Source organism: Agelaius tricolor, unplaced genomic scaffold, assembly GCF_023055355.1.
Source record: "Agelaius tricolor isolate 1412-34295 unplaced genomic scaffold, bAgeTri1.0.p SCAF_125, whole genome shotgun sequence".
NCBI lineage: Eukaryota > Metazoa > Chordata > Aves > Passeriformes > Icteridae > Agelaius > Agelaius tricolor.
The window spans coordinates 137,891-156,105 of NW_027269385.1; the positions used below are offsets into that span (position 1 = coordinate 137,891).

The 18,215-nt window shown below is 56.9% G+C and overlaps 1 protein-coding gene across 1 annotated transcript; it reads right to left on the reverse strand.

The window, feature by feature from the left end:
* Positions 1 to 461: 461 nt before the first annotated feature.
* Positions 462 to 17,987, reverse strand: TRAPPC14 (trafficking protein particle complex subunit 14). Its single transcript, XM_071420100.1, has 11 exons — positions 14,924 to 17,987; positions 12,638 to 12,733; positions 11,041 to 11,248; positions 9,999 to 10,085; positions 9,002 to 9,122; positions 7,789 to 7,936; positions 6,861 to 6,943; positions 5,597 to 5,757; positions 3,970 to 4,097; positions 2,289 to 2,470; positions 462 to 676 (listed from the first exon to the last, which is right to left on the reverse strand). Exons 1-11 carry the CDS (start codon positions 15,491 to 15,493, stop codon positions 520 to 522), a joined length of 1,941 nt encoding a protein of 646 aa, XP_071276201.1. The 5' UTR covers positions 15,494 to 17,987; the 3' UTR covers positions 462 to 519.
* Between the last annotated feature and the right edge of the window lie 228 nt (positions 17,988 to 18,215).

The following is an 18,215-nucleotide window of genomic DNA, read 5'->3' on the forward strand; positions in this document are numbered from 1 at the left end:
GCTGTCCCCTCGCTGTCCCCCATTGTCCCCACGCTGTCCCCACATTGTCCCCGCACTGTCCTGTCCATGTCCCCCACTGTCCCCTCGCTGTCCCTCACTGTCCCCACTGTTCCACGTTGTCCCCTCATTGTCCCTTGCTGTCCCCCACTGTCCCCCCATGCTGTCCCTGCTGTCCCCCTGCTATCCCCTCATTGTCCCCCTCATTGTCCCCTCACTCTCCCCACATTGTCCCCTCATTGTCCCCCTGTTGTGCCCCTGCTGTCCCCTCATTGTCCCCACCCTGTCCTGTTCTGTCCCCTGTTATCCCCACGTTGTCCCCTCGTTGTCCCCCCGCTGTCCCCTCATTGTCCCCTCGCTGTCCCCCTGCTATCCCCACCCTGTCCCCTCTGTCCTGTTCTGTCCCCTCGCTGTCCCCTTGTTGTCCCCCAGCTGTCCTGTTCTGTCCCCTCGTTGTCCCCTCGCTGTCCCCCTGCTATCCCCACCCTGTCCCCCCGTTGTCCCCTCGCTGTCCCCTCGCTGTCACTTGACGGGTGGCACCACGAGCACCTTGCACTCCCTCTTGGCGATCTTGTCCAGGGCCAGCACGGCTTTGTCACCTGCGGGCAGGTACAGGGGCCGGCCCACGGGGGACCCCACCGGGGGGGTGATGGCCCTGCGCTCCATCACGCTGCCGGACCTGGGGACAGCAGTGTCACCTGTGTCACCTCTGTGTCACCTGTGTCACCTCTGTGTCATCTACAGTGTCCCTGTGTCACCTACAGTGTCCCTGTGTCACCTGTGTCACCTACAGTGTCCCTGTGTCACCCCGGGGTGATGGCCCTGCGCTCCATCACGCTGCCGGACCTGGGGACACCAATGTCACCTCAGTGTCACCTGTGTCACCTGTGTGTCACCTACAGTGTCCCTGTGTCATCTACAGTGTCCCTGTGTCACCCTGGGGTGATGGCCCTGCGCTCCATCACGCTGCCGGACCTGGGGACACCAATGTCACCTGTGTCACCTCAGTGTCACCTGTGTGTCACCTACAGTGTCCCTGTGTCACCTCAGTGTCACCTCAGTGTCACCTCTGTGACCTCAGTGTCACCTACAGTGTCCCTGTGTCATCTACAGTGTCCCTGTGTCACCCCGGGGTGATGGCCCTGCGCTCCATCACGCTGCCAGACCTGGGGACACCAATGTCACCTGTGTCACCTCTGTGTCACCTCAGTGTCACCTACAGTGTCCCTGTGTCACCTCAGTGTCACCTACAGTGTCCCTGTGTCACCGCAGGGTGATGGCCCTGCGCTCCATCACGCTGCCGGACCTGGGGACACCAATGTCACCTGTGTCACCTGTGTCACCTGTGTGTCAGTTACAGTGTCCCTGTGTCACCTCAGTGTCACCTGTGTCACCTACAGTGTCACCCCCCAGTGTCCCTTTGTCACATCCCAGTCCCTCTCAGTACCCTCAGTGTCCCTCCCAGTGCTCCCCCAATCCCTCCCAGTACCCCCAAATCCTCATCCCAATAACTCCCAGTCCCTCCCAGTGCCCCAAAACCTTATCCCAGTCCCTTCCCAGTCCCTCCCAGTGCCCCCAGTGCCCCAAAACCTTATCCCAGTCCCTTCCCAGTCCCTCCCAGTATCCCAAAACCCCCTCCCAGTCCCTTCCCAGTCCCCTCCCAGTCCCTCCCAGTACGCCCAAACCTTATCCCAGTCCCTCCCAGCACCCCAAACCTTATCCCAGTCCCCTCCCAGTGCCCCCAAACCTTATCCCAGTCCCCTCCCAGTGCCCCCAAACGTTATCCCAGTCCCTCCCAGTGCCCCAAAACCCCATCCCAGTCCCTTCCCAGTCCCTCCCAGTCCCTCCAAACCTTATCCCAGTCCCTCCCATTGCCCCCAAAACCCCCTCCCAGTCCCTTCCCAGTACCCCCAGTACCCCTAAACCTTATCCCAGTGCCCCCAAACCTTATCCCAGTCCCTCCCAGCACCCCCAAACGTTATCCCAGTCCCTCCAAACGTTATCCCAGTCCCCTCCCAGTGCCCCCAAACCTTATCCCAGTCCCTCCCAGTCCCTCCCAGTCCCTCCAAACCTTATCCCAGTCCCCTCCCAGCACCCCAAACCTTATCCCAGTCCCCTCCCAGTGCCCCCAAACCTTATCCCAGTCCCTCCCAGTCCCTCCCAGTCCCTCCAAACCTTATCCCAGTCCCTCCCAGCACCCCCAAACGTTATCCCAGTCCCCTCCCAGTCCCTCCCAGCACCCCAAACCTTATCCCAGTGCCCTCCCAGTGCCTCCCAGTCCCTCCCAGTACCTCATGAGGTGGCTGCGCGCCGGCTGCTGGTGGGAGAAGGACTGGGAGCGGCCCAGGCCGGCCACGAGCTCGCGCACGGCCGGGGAGCTGGGGCTGCTCTTGCGCGACACCGGGCGCGCCTCGGGCGGGGCGCTGCTGACGCTGGCCGTGAACTGCAGCTTCAGCTTCATGTGCTGAGACAGCTGGGACACACTGGGGTTACTGGGAGCCACTGGGAGACACTGGGAGGCACTGGGAGGGACTGGGAGGCACTGGGAGGGCACTGGGAGACAGTGGGAGTTACTGGGAGAGACTGGGAGTTACAGGGAGCCATTGGGAGGGAGCACTGGGGGAGCTTTGGGGAGGATCTGGGGGCACTGGGAGGGGATTTGGGGGCACTGGGAAGGACTGGGAGGGCACTGGGATATACTGGGAGTTACTGGGAGGGAGTTGTGGGATACTGGGAGTTACTTGGCTGGGATTTTAGGGGCACTGGGAGGCACTGGGAAACACTGGGAGGGACTGGGAGTCAGCACTGGGGGAGCTTTGGGGAGGATCTGGGGCACTGGGAAGGACTGGGAGGGTACTGGGAGGCACTGGGATATACTGGGAGTTGCTGGGAGGGAGTTCTGGGATACTGGGAGTTACTGGGCTGGGATTTTAGGGGCACTGGGAGGCACTGGGAGGCACTGGGAGGAGCTGGGGCTGCTCTTGCGCGACACCGGGCGCGCCTCGGGCGGGGCGCTGCTGACGCTGGCCGTGAACTGCAGCTTCAGCTTCATGTGCTGAGACAGCTGGGACACACTGGGGTTACTGGGAGGCACTGGGAGACACTGGGAGGCACTGGGAGAGACTGGGAGGGCACTGGGAGGCACTGGGAGGCACTGGGAGGGACTGGGAGGGCACTGGGAGACAGTGGGAGTTACTGGGAGTTACAGGGAGCCATTGGGAGGGAGCACTGGGGGAGCTTTGGGGAGGATCTGAGGCACTGGGAGGGGATTTGGGGGCACTGGGAAGGACTGGGCGGGCACTGGGAGGGCACTGGGATATACTGGGAGTTACTGGGAGGGAGTTCTGGGATACTGGGAATTACTGGGCTGGGATTTTAGGGGCACTGGGAGGCACTGGGAAACACTGGGAGGGACTGGGAAACACTGGGAGTTACTGGGAGTCAGCACTGGGGGAGCTTTGGGGAGGATCTGGGGGCACTGGGAGGGGATTTGGGGGCACTGGGAGGGCACTGGGATATACTGGGAGTTACTGGGAGGGAGTTCTGGGATACTGGGAGTTACTGGGCTGGGATTTTAGGGGCACTGGGATGGACTGGGAGGCACTGGGAGGGACTGGGAGGCACTGGGAGTTACTGGGATGGGGTTTTTGGGCCATTGGGAGTTCCCAGCACTGGCAAGGAGGGAGTTTTGAGGGCACTGGGATGTACTGGGAGGCACTGGGAGGGACTGGGAGGGTGACACAGGTGGCACTGGGAGCACTGGGACGGGCACTGGTGGTACTGGGGTGGCACTGGTGAGCAGGAATGGACTGGAATGGGGATACTGGGAACACTGGGAATGGGATAACGATGGGGATAACGGGGACGGGGGTGGCACTGGTGGCACTGGGGTGGCACTGGTGACACCGAGGGTGACACAGGTGACACAGGTGACACTGAGGGTGACACAGGTGACACAGGGGTGGCACTGACCTCGAAGAGCCCGGCCCGCAGTGCCTGGAAGGCCACCCGGAAGGTGCGGGCGCTGCCCTTGCGGGAGTAGCCCAGGTTGGTCAGGGGCGTGTGGCAAACGACCGAGTCCAGGGAGCCCCGGGAGCGGCCTGAGCGCGGAACGTTCCGGAAAGGCAGCGAGGGACGGGGGTTTAAGGGGGATTTTGGGGGGTTTTTGGGGGAATTTTTGAGGGATTTTTTGGGGGATTTTTTGGGGGATTTTTTGGGATTTTTTGGGATTTTTTGGGGGAATTTTTGGGATTTTTCAGGTATTTTTTTGGGATTTCTGGGGGTTTGTTTGGGGGATTTGGGGGGATTTTTTTGGGAATTTTGGGGATTTTTGGGGGGATTTTTTTTTTATTTTTGGGGGATTTTTTGGGGGAATTTTTGGGGATTTTTTTTAAATTTTTTGGGAAATTTTGGGGATTTTTTGGGGGGATTTTTTGGGGGATTTTGGGGGATTTTTGAGGGAAGTTTTTTGGGAATTTTTGGGAAATTTTTTGGGGATTTTTTTGGGAATTTTTTGGGGATTTTTTGGGGTTTTTTTTTTGGGGATTTTTTGGGGGATTGTTTGGAAATTTTTAGGGAATTTTTTGGGATTTTTGGGGGATTTTTTGGGATTTTTTTGGGGGGATTTTGGGGATTTTTTGGGGGATTTTTTGGGATTTTGGGGGATTGTTTGCGGGACTTTTTGGGGAAGTTTTTTGGGAATTTTTGGGAAATTTTTTTAGGGATTTTTAGGGATTTTTTGGGGATTTTTTGGGATTTTGGGGGGATTTTCTTGGGGAATTTTTGGGGATTTTTTGGGAATTTTTGGGGGAATTTTTTGAGGGATTTTTTTGGGATTTTTTGGGAGTTTTTAGGAGTTGGGGTTCCCTCCTGTCCCCACATTCCCTCCCTGTCCCTTTGTCCCCTCCTTGTCCCCTTTATCCCCATCCCCCTTTTACCCCCCAAGTGTCCCCAGTGTCCCCCTGGGTGTCCCCAGTGCTCCAAATGTCCCCAAGTGTCCTCAATGTCCCCAATCCCTCCAATGTCCCCAATCCTCCCAGTGTCCCCAGTGTCCCTGATGTCCCCAAGTGTCCTCAATCCCCCCAACATCCCCACTTCACCCAATGTCCCCGATGTCCCCATTGTCTCCAATGTCCCCAATCCCCTCAATCTCCCCGATGTCCCCAATCCCCCCAATGTCCCCAAATGTCCCCACCAGCGGTGGCCTCGGGTGTCCAGACCAGCCGGACGGGCAGGAAGTCCTGCAGGTCCCCAATGTCCCCAATCCCTCCAATGTCCCCAAATCCCCCCAGCATCCCCAATGTCCCCAGGTGTCCCCAATGTCCCCAGTGTCCCCAACATTCCCAATGTCCCCAACATCCTCAATCCCGCCAATGTCCCCAAATGTCCCCACCAGCGGTGGCCTCGGGTGTCCAGACCAGCCGGACGGCCAGGAAGTCCTGCAGGTCCCCAATGTCCCCAAACCCCCCTGGTGTCCCCAGTCCCCCCAATGCCCCCAATGTCCCCAGGTGTCCCCAATGTCCCCAATCCCCCCAACGTCCCCAATGTCCCCAATGTCCCAAATCCCCCCAACGTCCCCAAGTGTCCCCATTGTCCCCACCGGCGGTGGCCTCGGGTGTCCAGACCAGCCGGACGGCCAGGAAGTCCTGCAGGTCGTTGAGCAGGGTGTAGGTGACCGTGAAGCGCTGCAGGGCCACCACCGGGGACTCGCAGGTGGCCGTCATGACAAAGCGCGGCCGCTCCAGACGGATGCTGGGCAGCCTGAGGGGACAGCGGGGACATCGCGGGGACATCGCGGGGACATCGCGGGGACATCGTGGGGACATCATGGGGACATCACGGGGACACCTCTGGAGGACCTCCAGAGAGCTCTGGGGATGTGGTGGCACTGGGACAAATGAGGTGACAATGAGGGGACAGGAGGTGGTGGCACATGGAGAGGCCACCAGGAGGGTCTGGAGGGCTTGGGGACATCATGGGGACATCGAGGTGGCATCACAGGGACACCTCTGGGGGAGCTCCAGAGAGCTCTGGGGATGTGGTGGCACTGGGACAATGAGGGGACAGAGGTGGTGGCACACGCAGAAGAAGCCAGGAGGGTCTGGAGGGCTTGGGGACATCGTGGGGACATTGAGGTGGTATCTCAGGGACAATCCCAGAGAAGATCCAGAGAGCTCTGGGGACGTGGTGACACTGGGACAGGAGGTGACATTGATGGGACAGGAGGTGGTGGCACATGGAGAGGCCACCAGCAGGGTCTGGAGGGCTTGGGGACACCGGGGACATCGAGATGGCATCTCAGGGACAATCCCAGAAAAGATCCAGAGAGCTCTGGGAATGTGGTGGCACTGGGACAATGAGGGGACAGGAGGTGGTGGCACATTCAGAGGTGGCTCTGGGCAACCAGGAGGGTCTGGAGGGCTTGGGGACATCACGGGGACATCATGGAGACATTGAGATGGCATCTTGGGGACAATCCCAGAGAAGATCCAGAGAACTCTGGGGACGTGGTGGCACTGGGACAAATGAGGTGACAATGAGGGGACAGGAGGTGGTGGCACATTCAGAGGTGGCTCTGGGCAACAAGGAAGGTCTGGAGGGCTTGGGGACATCACGGGGACATCATGGGGACATCGAGGTGGCATCGTGGGAAAGTCCAGAAAGGAGCCAAAGAACGTTGGGAGGATGGAAGGACACGGGGACAACGAGGGGACAACAACGAGGGGACAACAACGAGGGGACAACAACGAGGGGACAACAACGAGGTGGTGGCACCGCAGGAGGTTCTGGAGGCCTTGGGGACACCGAGGTGACACCGAGGTGACAGGGAGGTGGCACTGAGGTGACAGGGAGGTGGCACTCACCGGTAGTGGGTGACGATGCTGTTGGTGAACGGCAGCTTCGGCGTCGACCACCGCACCACGGCCACCAGCGGCACCTCCAGGCCCTGCTTGGGGACATCGCTGTCACCGCAGTGTCACCCGCGGTGGCCTCCATGTCCCCAACGTCCCCAGGGCCACCGGGGATTGTCACCAAGCCCGGGGACAGCACGGTCGGGGGGGGTTGGTGGCATCTTGGGGGGCTTGGATTGGGTTGGTGGCCTTTGATTGTTGTCCCCAAGGCCACCCAAAGTGTCCCCAACCCCGACTTGGGGACACTTTTGGTGCCACCAAGGCGGGACAAAGCCCCTTGGCCCAGCCTGGTGGCCCTCGATGGTTGTCCCCAGGTGTCCCCAAGGCCCCCCAGGTGTCCCCAACCCCGACTTGGGGACACTTTTGGTGCCACCAAGGTGCCACAAAGCCCCTTGGCCCAGCCTGGTGGCCCTCGATGGTTGTCCCCAAGTGTCCCCAGGTGTCCCCAAGGCCCCCCAGGTGTCCCCAAGGCCCCCAGATACCCCCAGAAACTCAACCTGGGGACACTTTTGGTGCCACCAAGGTGGAACAAATCCCCTTGGCCCAGCCTGGTGGCCCTTGATGGTTGTCCCCAGGTGTCCCCAAGGCCCCAAATACCAACAGGGATTGTCCCCAACCCCAACCTGGGGACACTTTTGGTGCCACCAAGGTGCCACAAAGCCCCTTGGCTGAGCCTGGTGGCCCTCGATGGTTGTCCCCAAGTGTCCCCAGGTGTCCCCAAGGTGTCCCCAACCCACCAGATACCCCCAAGAATTGTCCCCAACCCCAACTTGGGGACACTTTTGGTGCCACCAAGGTGGGACAAAGCCCCTTGGCCCAGCCTGGTGTCCCTCGGTCATTGTCCCCAGGTGTCCCCAAGGTGTCCCCAGTGTCCCCTCACCTCCTTGGCGTCGCGGGGCGGCCGCTCGGGCGCCTGCAGCTGGAACAGGAAGTTCTGCTCCTCCAGGGCGCTCAGGGGACACGGCCACCGCGAGTGGCACCCGGGGACGCGGCAGAACGCCCCCACGGGCACCTCCCCCGAGTGGTGGCTGCCAGGGGACAGCGGCGACACTCAGGGGACACTCGGGGGACACTCGGGACACGTCACAGCCCCAAGGTCCCCACGGTGTCCCCCATGGTCCCCACAGTGTCGCCAAGGTGACAGCATTGTCCCCAAGGTCCCTGCATTGTCCCCAAGGCCCCCACATTGTCCCCAAGGGCCTCATGGTGTCCCCAGGGTCCCCACATTGTCCCCAAGGTCACAGCACTGTCCCCAAGGCCCCCACATTGTCCCCAGGGTTCTCATAATGTCCCCAAGACCCCCGCATTGTCCCCAAGGTCACCGCATTGTCCCCATGGTCCCCACGTTGTCCCCAAGGTGTCCCCATATTGTACCCAAGGTCCTCATGGCATCCCCAAGGTCCCCACATTGTCCCCATAGTTCTCATCATGTCCCCAAGGTCCTCACAGTGTCCCCAAGGTCGCAGCATTGTCCCCAAGGTCCTCACGGTGTCCCCAAGAGTCCTACACTGTCCCCAAGGTCCCCACGTTGTCCCCAAGAGCCCTACACTGTCCCCAAGGTCACAGCACTGTCCCCAAGGTCCTCACGGTGTCCCCAAGAGCCCTACACTATCCCCAAGGTCTCCACGTTGTCCCCAAGGTCCCCGCATTGTCCCCAAGGTCACAGCATTGTCCCCAAGGTCCCCACGTTGTCCCCAAGAGTCCTACACTGTCCCCAAGGTCTCCACGTTGTCCCCAAGGTCACAGCATTGTCCCAAACGTCCTCATGGCATCCCCAAGGTCCCCACATTGTCCCCATGGTCCCCACTTTGTCCCCAAGGTCTCCACGCTGTCCCCAAGGTCACAGCATTGTCCCCAAGGTCCTCATGGTGTCGCCAAGAGCCCCACAGTGTCCCCAAGGTCACAGCATTGTCCCCCACCCAGGTGTCCCCACACATCCCCAAGGTCCCCACATTGTCCTGAAGGTCCTCACGGTGTCCCCAAGGTCGCAGCATTGTCCCCAAGGTCCCCACACTGTCCCCAAGGTGTCCCCAGGTGCCCCCACATTGTCCCCAAGGTGTCCCCAAGTGTCCCCAAGGTGTCCCCAGGCTCACCAGACGTCGTCCACGAGCAGCACGGAGCCGTCGGGCATCACGGGCAGGTAACTGGCGTTGAAATTGGGCAGCACCTGCACATCCGACAGGGACAGCTCCTCCTGGGAACTGCCATTGAGCACTGGGGACAGTGGGGACATCATTGGGGACATCAGGGACATCCAGGGGATTGGGGACATCCAGGGGATTGGGGACAATGGGGACATCCAGGGGATTGGGGACATTGGGGACATTGGGCAGCACCTGCACGTCCCACAGGGACAGCTCCTCCTGGGAACTGCCATTGAGCACTGGGGACATCGGGGACATCAGGGACATCCAGGGGATTGGGGACATTGGGGACATCCAGGGGATTGGGGACACCCAGGGGATTGGGGACAATGGGGACATTGGGCAGCACCTGCACGTCCCACAGGGACAGCTCCTCCTGGGAGCTGCCATTGAGCACTGGGGACAGTGGGGACATTGGGGACATCAGGGACATCCAGGGGATTGGGGACATCCAGGGGATTGGGGACAATGGGGACATCCAGGGGATTGGGGGCATTGGGGACATCAGGGACATCCAGGGGATTGGGGACATTGGGCAGCACCTGAACGTCCCACAGGGACAGCTCCTCCTGGGAGCTGCCATTGAGCACTGGGGACAGTGGGGACATCATTGGGGACATTGGGGACATCATTGGGGACAGTGGGGACAGTGGGGACACCATTGGGGACACTGGCGACATCGGGGACATCCAGGGCATCAGGGGGCTTGGGGACATTTGCGGGCTTGGGGACATCACTGGGGACATTGGGGACATCCAGGGCACTGGGGACATCAGGGCATTGAGGACATTGTGGGGATTGGGGACATCAGGGACAATTGGGGACACCGGGGGTCATCAGGGACATCAGGGGTGACCCTTCCCCCTTTTCCCCCTCCACCCTCTTTGTCCCCAACCCCCCCAATGTCCCCAACCCCCCAATGTCCCCAGGTGTCCCCAGGTGTCACCTTTGAGCACGGTCAGGTACTTTCCGGACACGGTCACCTGGCGGCAGCGGACACGGGGCGGTGGCAGCACCGTCAGCAGCGTGGACACTGTGGGGACACCGGGGGACACTTGGGGACACCAGGGGACACTTGGGGACAGCCAGGGGACACTTGGGGACAGCCAGCCAGGGCCACCGGGCTGGGCCGAGGGGCTTTGTCCCACCTTGGTGGCACCAGAAGTGTCCCCAGGTTGGGGTTGGGGACAATCCTTGGGGGTCCCTGAGGGAATGGGGTGGCTTTGGGCAGGGGACACTTTGGGGACATTGGGGACATTTGGGGACCTCAGCTTGTGCCTTGAAGGCTCCATGGGGACACTCAGGGGATACCTGGGGGTGGCACCATGGGGGAGGTGACACTTGGGGACACTCAGGGATGCTAGAGGAGGGGAGGTGACACCTTGGGGACACTTTGGGGACCTCACCTTGTGCCTTGAAGGCTCCATAGAGATACCTGGGGGTGGCACTGAGGGGACACTTGGGGACACCAGAGGTGGGGAGGTGACACCTTGGGGACACTTTGGGGACCTCACCTTGTGCCTTGAAGACTACATAGGGACACCCAGGGGACACCTGGGGGTGGCACCATGGGGGAGGTGACACTTTGGGGACACTCAGGGACGCCAGAGGAGGGGAGGTGACACCTTGGGGACATTTGGGGACCTCACCTTGTGCCTTAAAGGCTCCACGGGGACACTCAGGGGACACTCGGGGATGCCAGAGGAGGGGAGGTGACACTTGGGGACACTTGGGGACCTCACCTTGTGCCTTGAAGGCTCCATGAGGACACCTGGGGGTGGCACCATGGGGGAGGTGACACTTGGGGACACTCAGGGGACACTTGGGGACACCAGAGGAGGGGAGGTGACACTTGGGGACACTTGGGGACCTCACCTTGTGCCTTGAAGGCTCCATGGAGATACCTGGGGGTGGCAGCACTGGGGAAGGGACACTTGGGGACACCAGAGGAGGGGAGGTGACACCTTGGGGACACTTGGGGACCTCACCTTGTGCCTTGAAGGCTCCGTGCTGCTGCCGGAACACCTGGCCGGGGGCGCGGCCCTGGAGCAGCCTCAGGTACCCCCCTGGCCCTGTCCCTGTCGTTGTCACCTGGCCTGGCCCTGTCGTTGTCACCTGGCCTGGCTCTGGCCCTGGTCCTGTCCCCTCCTGCAGCTCCGGCGGCTCCGTGTCCCGCTGCCACACGGTCACCACGATCTGGGGACACCACGGGGACACCACGGGGTCACCAAAGCGTCCCCAGGGTGTCCCCTAAGGTCCCTTCCCCATCCCATTCCCGATGTCCCCAAAGTGTCCCCAAGGTCCCTTCCCCATCCCATTCCCGATGTCCCCTCATTGTCCCCAAGGTCCCTTCCCCATCCCATTCCCGATGTCCCCAATTGTCCCCAAAGTGTCCCCTAAGGTCCCTTCCCCATCCCATTCCCGATGTCCCCAAGGTCCCGCCCCATCCCATTCCCAATGTCCCCTCACTGTCCCCAAAGTGTCCCCAAGGTCCCTCCCAATCCCATTCCCGATGTCCCCAAAGTGTCCCCAAAGTGTCCCTCCCAATCCCATTCCCAATGTCCCCAATTGTCCCCAAGGTGTCCCCAAGGTGTCCCTAAGGTCCCTTCCCCATCCCATTCCCGATGTCCCCTCACTGTCCCCAAAGTGTCCCCAAGGTCCCTCCCCATCCCATTCCCGATGTCCCCAAGGTGTCCCCAAAGTGTCCCCAAGGTGTCCCCAAGGTCCCTTCCCCATCCCATTCCCAATGTCCCCAAAGTGTCCCCAAGGTCCCTTCCCCATCCCATTCCTGATGTCCCCTCATTGTCCCCAAGGCCCCTCCCATTCCCAAGTGTCCCCAAGGTCCCTCCCCATCCCATTCCCAATGTCCCCAAGGTGTCCCCCATATGTCCCCAAGGCCCATCCCATTCCTAATGTCCCCAAGGTGTCCCCAAAATGTCCATCCCCAGTGTCCCAAATGTCCCCAAGGTCCCTCCCCATCCCATTCTCAAGTGTCCCCAACGTGTCCCCAATGTCCCCAAGGCCCATCCCATCCCCAATGTGTCCCCAAAGTGTCCCAAATATGTCCCCACATTGTCCCCAAAAATGTCCCCTGAGTCCCTCCCCGTCCCATTCCTGTTGTCCCCAAAGTCCCCTCATTGTCCCCAAGGCCCCTCCCATTCTCAATGTCCCCAATTGTCCCCAAATATCCCCAAGGTGTCCCCAAAGTGTCCTAAAAGTCCCTCCCCATCCCATTCCCACTGTCCCCAAGGTGTCCCCAATGTCCCCAAGGTGTCCCCAATGTCCCCAAGGCCCATCCCATTCCTAAGTGTCCCCAAGTGTCTCCAATGTCCCCAAAGTGTCCCCAAGGTGTCCTCCAAGTCCCTCCCCATCCCATTCCCAATGTCCCCAAGGTGTCCCCCATATGTCCCCAAGGCCCATCCCATTCCTAATGTCCCCAAGGTGTCCCCAAAATGTCCATCCCCAGTGTCCCAAATGTCCCCAAGGTCCCTCCCCATCCCATTCTCAAGTGTCCCCAAGGTGTCCCCAGTGTCCCCAAGGCCCATCCCATTCCCAATGTCCCCAAATGTCCCCAAATGTCCCCACCTTGGCCTTGGCGGTGCCGGGCGGGAGCCGGTCCAGGGCCACAGTGAGGGGGAAAATGACCTCGTCCTGAGAGATGATGGGATCGTCCACAGGGAGCTGGGAAAATGGGGAAAAAAACAGGGAAATTGGGAAAAATGGGAAAAAATGGGAAAAAAATGGGAAAAAATGGGAAAAAATGGGGAAAAAATGGGGGAAAATGGGGAAAATCAATGGGGAAATGACCTTGTCTTGAGAGATGATGGGATCGTCCACGGGGAGCTGGGAAAATGGGGAGAAAAACAGGGAAATTGGGAAAAATGGGAAAAAATGGGAAAAAAATGGGAAAAAATGGGAAAAAATGGGGAAAAACAGGGAAAAAATGGGGAAAATCAATGGGGAAATGACCTCGTCTTGAGAGATGATGGGATCGTCCACAGGGAGCTGGGGAAATGGGGAAAAAAACAGGGAAATTGGGAAAAATGGGAAAAAATGGGAAAAAAATGGGAAAAAATGGGGAAAAATGGGGAAAAATGGGGAAAAAATGGGGAAAATCAATGGAGAAATGACCTTGTCTTGAGAGATGATGGGATCATCCACAGGGAGCTGGGAAAATGGGGAGAAAAACAGGGAAATTGGGAAAAAACAGGGAAAAATGGGAAAAAATGGGAAAAAATGGGGAAAAATGGGGAAAAAATGGGGAAAAAATGGGGGAAAATGGGGGAAAATGGGAAAAATCAATGGGGAAATGACCTCATCTTGAGAGATGATGGGATCGTCCAGGGGAGCTGGGAAAATGGGGAAAAAACCAGGGAAATTGGGAAAAATGGGAAAAAGTGGAAAAAATGGGAAAAAATGGGGAAAAACAGGGAAAAAATGGGGAAAATCAATGGGGAAATGACCTCGTCCTGAGAGATGATGGGATCGTCCACAGGGAGCTGGGAAAATGGGGAGAAAAACAGGGAAATTGGGAAAAACGGGGAAAAATGGGAAAAAAGGAAAAAAAAATGGGGAAAAATGGGGAAAAATGGGGAAAAAATGGGGAAAATCAATGGGGAAATGACCTCGTCCTGAGAGATGATGGGATCGTCCACAGGGAGCTGGGAAAATGGGGAGAAAAACAGGGAAATTGGGAAAAATGGGAAAAAATGGGAAAAAAATGGGAAAAAATGGGGAAAAATGGGGAAAAACAGGGAAAAATGGGGAAAATCAATGGGGAAATGACCTCATCTTGAGAGATGATGGGATCGTCCACAGGGAGCTGGGAAAATGGGGAGAAAAACAGGGAAATTGGGAAAAAACAGGGAAAAATGGGAAAAAATGGGAAAAAATGGGGAAAAACAGGGAAAAAATGGGGAAAAAATGGGGGAAAAACAAGGAAAAAATGGGGAAAATCAATGGGGAAATGACCTCATCTTGAGAGATGATGGGATCATCCACGGGAGCTGGGGAAAATGGGTAAAAATGGGAAAAAATGGAGAAAAAATGGGAAAAATGGGAAAAAATTGGGAAAATCAGGAAAAAATGTGGAAAACCCAAGCAAAGTGGGAAAAATCATGAAAAAATGGGAGGAAATGGGAAAAAATGGGAAAAAAATGGGGAAATGGGAAAATCCAAGGAAAAATGGGAAAATCACAAGAAAAAAATGGGAAAAACAGTGGGGAAATGGGGGGAAAATGGGAAAACCCCAGGAAAAATGGGAAAAATCCAGGAAAAATGGGAGAAATCCAGGAAAAATGGGAAAAAAGGGGGAAAATGGGAAAAACCCAGGAAAAATGGGAAAAATCCAGGAAAAATGGGAAAAAGGGGGAAAATGGGGGGGAAAATGGGAAAACCACAGGAAAAATGGGAAAAACCCGGGAAAAATGTGAAAAATCCAGGAAAAATGGGAAAAAAGGGGGAAAATGGGAAAAACCTCGGAAAATGGGAAAAAGGGGGGGGAAATGGGGGGAAAATGGGAAAACCCCAGGAAAAATGGGAAAAACCCGGGAAAAATGGGGAAAAAGGGGGAAAATGGGAAAAATCCAGGAAAAATGTGAAAAATCCAGGAAAAATGGGAAAAACCTCGGAAAAATGGGGAAAACAGGGAAAACCCAAAGAAAAACGGGGAAAACCAAGGGAAAATGGGAAAAAATGGGGAAAAAACGAGGGAAAATGGGAAAACTGGGGAAAATCCAAAGAAAAACGGGGAAAACCCAGGAAAAACGAGGAATAAATGGGAAAGCCAGGGAAAACCCGGGAAACCCTCAGGAAAAGCGGAGCCCCAGCAGCCCCAGGGAACCCGAAATTCCAGAAGGTTCCGGCGCTCACCCCCGCCCCGGCGCTGCCCGCGGGGCCCCGCGAGTGCGTGAGCAGCGCGCGGCACTCCCGGAACAGCGGCGGCGGCTGCCGGGAATCCTCGGCATGGCCGAAATTCCCCAAATCCCCCGGGTTATCGGCGGAATTCTCCTCATCCTCATCGCGGGCCCGGCTGTCGCCGCTGGTGACGGTGGCGAGCGCGGAGAGCGAGGCCGCGAGCTGGGCCCAGGGCGTTTTGCCCGGGAAATTGCCGCCACAGGGGGCGGGGCTTCGTGTGGAGTGGGCGGGGCTTCGTGTGGAGTGGGCGGGGCTTCGCTCGGGGTTGGCGGGAGTTGCCTCAGGGTTTTTGTCGGGGTTTTTGTCGGGATTTTTGTCGGGGTTTTTGTCGGGATTTCGGTCGGGATTTCGGTCGGGGTTTGCGGGGTTCTTGCGCAGCACCAGCAGGAAGCGAACGGTCTCGCCCAGGTACAGGTGGTTCCGGCGAGGGAGGGCGCGGTAACCGGAGGAATCTCCCGCCAAAAATTCCCGCGGAGGGAAGGGGACGGCGGGGAAGTACATGGAGTAATCGCACTGGGATTCCATGGGGAGGATTCGAGGGGGAAATGGGGGGGATTCTAGGGGGAAATGGGGAAAAATGGGGGGAAATAGGAGGGGAAATGGGGGAAATTCTAGGGGGAAATGGGGGAAATTCTAGGGGGAAAAATGGGGGGAATAATGGGGGAAATAGGAGGGGAAATGGGGGAAATAATGGGGGAATAGGGGAAATAAATGGAGGGAAAAATGGGGGGAATAGAGGAAATAATGGGGGAAATAATGGAGGAAATAGGGGAAATAATGGGGGGAATAATGGGGGAAAAATGGGGGAAATAGGAAGGGAAATGGGGGAAATTCTAGGGGAAAATTTTAGGGGGAAATGGGGAAAAATGGGGGGAATAAATGGGGGGAATAGGAGGGGAAATGGGGGAAATTCTAGGGGGAAATGGGGGAAATAATGGGGGGAATAATGAGGGAAATAATGGGGGGAATAGGAGGAGAAATGGGGGAAATTCTAGGGGAAAATGGGGAAAAATGGGGGGAATAAATGGGGGTAATACGAGGGGAAATGGGGGAAATTCTAGGGGAAAATGGGGGAAATTCTAGGAGAAAATGGGGGAAAAATGGGGGGAATAAATGGGGGGAATATGAGGGGAAATGGGGGAAATTCTAGGGGGAAATAGGAGGGGAAATGGGAAAGAATGGGGAAAAAAGGGAAAAAGTGGAGGAGAAAAAAGAGAAAAAATTGGAAAAATAATGGGGGGCAAAGGAAAGAAAGTGGGGACGATAATGGGGAAAATAGGAGGGGAAATGGGAAAATAATGGGGAAGTAGGAGGAAAAATTGAGGGAAAAAAAGGAAAAATTGAGAAAAGAATGGGGAAAACAAATAGGAGGAAAAATAATGGGGAAAATAGGCGGGAAAATGGGGGGAAAAATGGGGAAAATGGAGAAAAGAATGGGGAAAACTAGGAGGGAAAATAGGGAAAACTGGGAGGGAAAATTGGGGGGAAAATTGGGAAAAATAGGAAAAACGAGGGGAAATGGGAATAAAACGGACAAACAAATGGGGGAAAAGGGAAATTAAGGAAGAAAATTAGGGGAAAGGGAAAAAAGATTGGGATAAATGGAAAAATTGGAGAGAAAATTTGGAAAATTGAGAAAAAAAAAAGGAGGAAAAATGGGGAAAATATCTGGGGATTGAGAGGTTAAATCCTGAGGGAATTTCAGGAATATTGGGGGGAAAATGAGGGAAAAATATGGGGGAGAAAGGTGGGGATGGAGAGATTAAATCCCCTCAGAATTTCTGGAATTTTGGGGTTAAATCCTGGCAGAATTTCGGGATTTTTTTTGGAATTTTGGAGGGATTAAATCGCAGGAATTTTGGGCGTTAAATCCCGAGGAAATGTCGGGAATTTGGGGGGTTGGGGGGGTTCAATCCAGAGGGAATTGCGGGAATTTTGGGGGTTTAAATCCCGGTGGAATTCCGGGAATATTGATGGGAGTGGGGGGGATAAATCCCAGGAGAAATTTGGGAATTTTTGGGGAATTTTGGCAGGAGAATGGGAGTTAAATCCCAGAAAAAAAAAATCCGTGAATTTTGGAGAAATATTGAGGGAGTTTTGGGGTTAAATCCCGATAAAAATTCTGGGAATTTTCGGGAATTTTGGAGGAATATTGGGGAAGTTTTGGGGTTAAATCCTAGAAAAATTCTGGGAATTTTGGGGAAATTTTGGGGGGGATAATGGGAGTTATAAATCCCAGAAAAATTCCGGGAATTCTGGGGAAATGCTGAGGGAATTTTGGGGTTAAATCCCGAGAAAATTCTGGGAATTGTGAGGCGATCCCAGGGACAAGAACGAGAGAAAATCCCGCGGATTTTGGGGCCTTAAACCCCGAGGAAATCCCGAGAATTTTCGGGAATTTTACGGGGATAACGGGACTTAAATCCCGGGGATACCGGGAGGATAACGAGGGGTCTGGGGGGACGCAAAAAACGGGAATTTGGGGGTTAAATCCCAAGAAAATTCCGGGAATACCGGGAGGATAACGGAGGGTCCGGGGGGGTCTCGGGCCTGGTCCGGGATTACCGGGGAGGTCCTGGGGGGGTCTCGGGCCTGGTCCGGGATTACCGGGGGGGCTCCCGAAGTTACCGAAGGGGTCCCGGGGTTACCGGGAGGGGGTCGCGGGCCTGGTCTGGGATTACCGGGAGGATCCTGAGAGGGGGGTCCCGGCTCCGGTCCGGGATTACCGGGGGGTTCTGAGGGGGGGAGGGTCCCGGCTCCGGTCCGGGGTTACCGGGGGGGATCCCGGAGGGTCCCGGCTCCGGTCCGGGCCCGTTCAGCGCTTCCGGGTGCGGTCTGGCGAATGCGTACGGCAACGCCGGCACGCATGGCGGCGTCCATGGGTATATTGCGCATGCGCAATAGGAACGGAGACATACGGAAAAGCCGGTAAATATGGCGGCGCCCATGCGTGTATAGCGCATGCGCAATAGGGATAAGAAAGTACGGAAGTTTTTCCATATATGGCGATGTGAGCGTCTTCAGTGCGCATGCGCGGAGGAAAAACGGGGGAAGGTTCATTTTGAATGTTCCGGAGTCCCAAAAATTTGGGGGTTGGACCCCGAAAATTCAGTTCTGGACGGGTTGAAGCCCTCAGAATCGCTCTAGGACCCCAAAATCTCCGGCTGAAGCCCCAAAAGAGGAGGGTCAGCGAAAAGCGGGTCAGTGACCCCCCTGAACCCCAAGATCGGGACTCTTCAAATCTCTC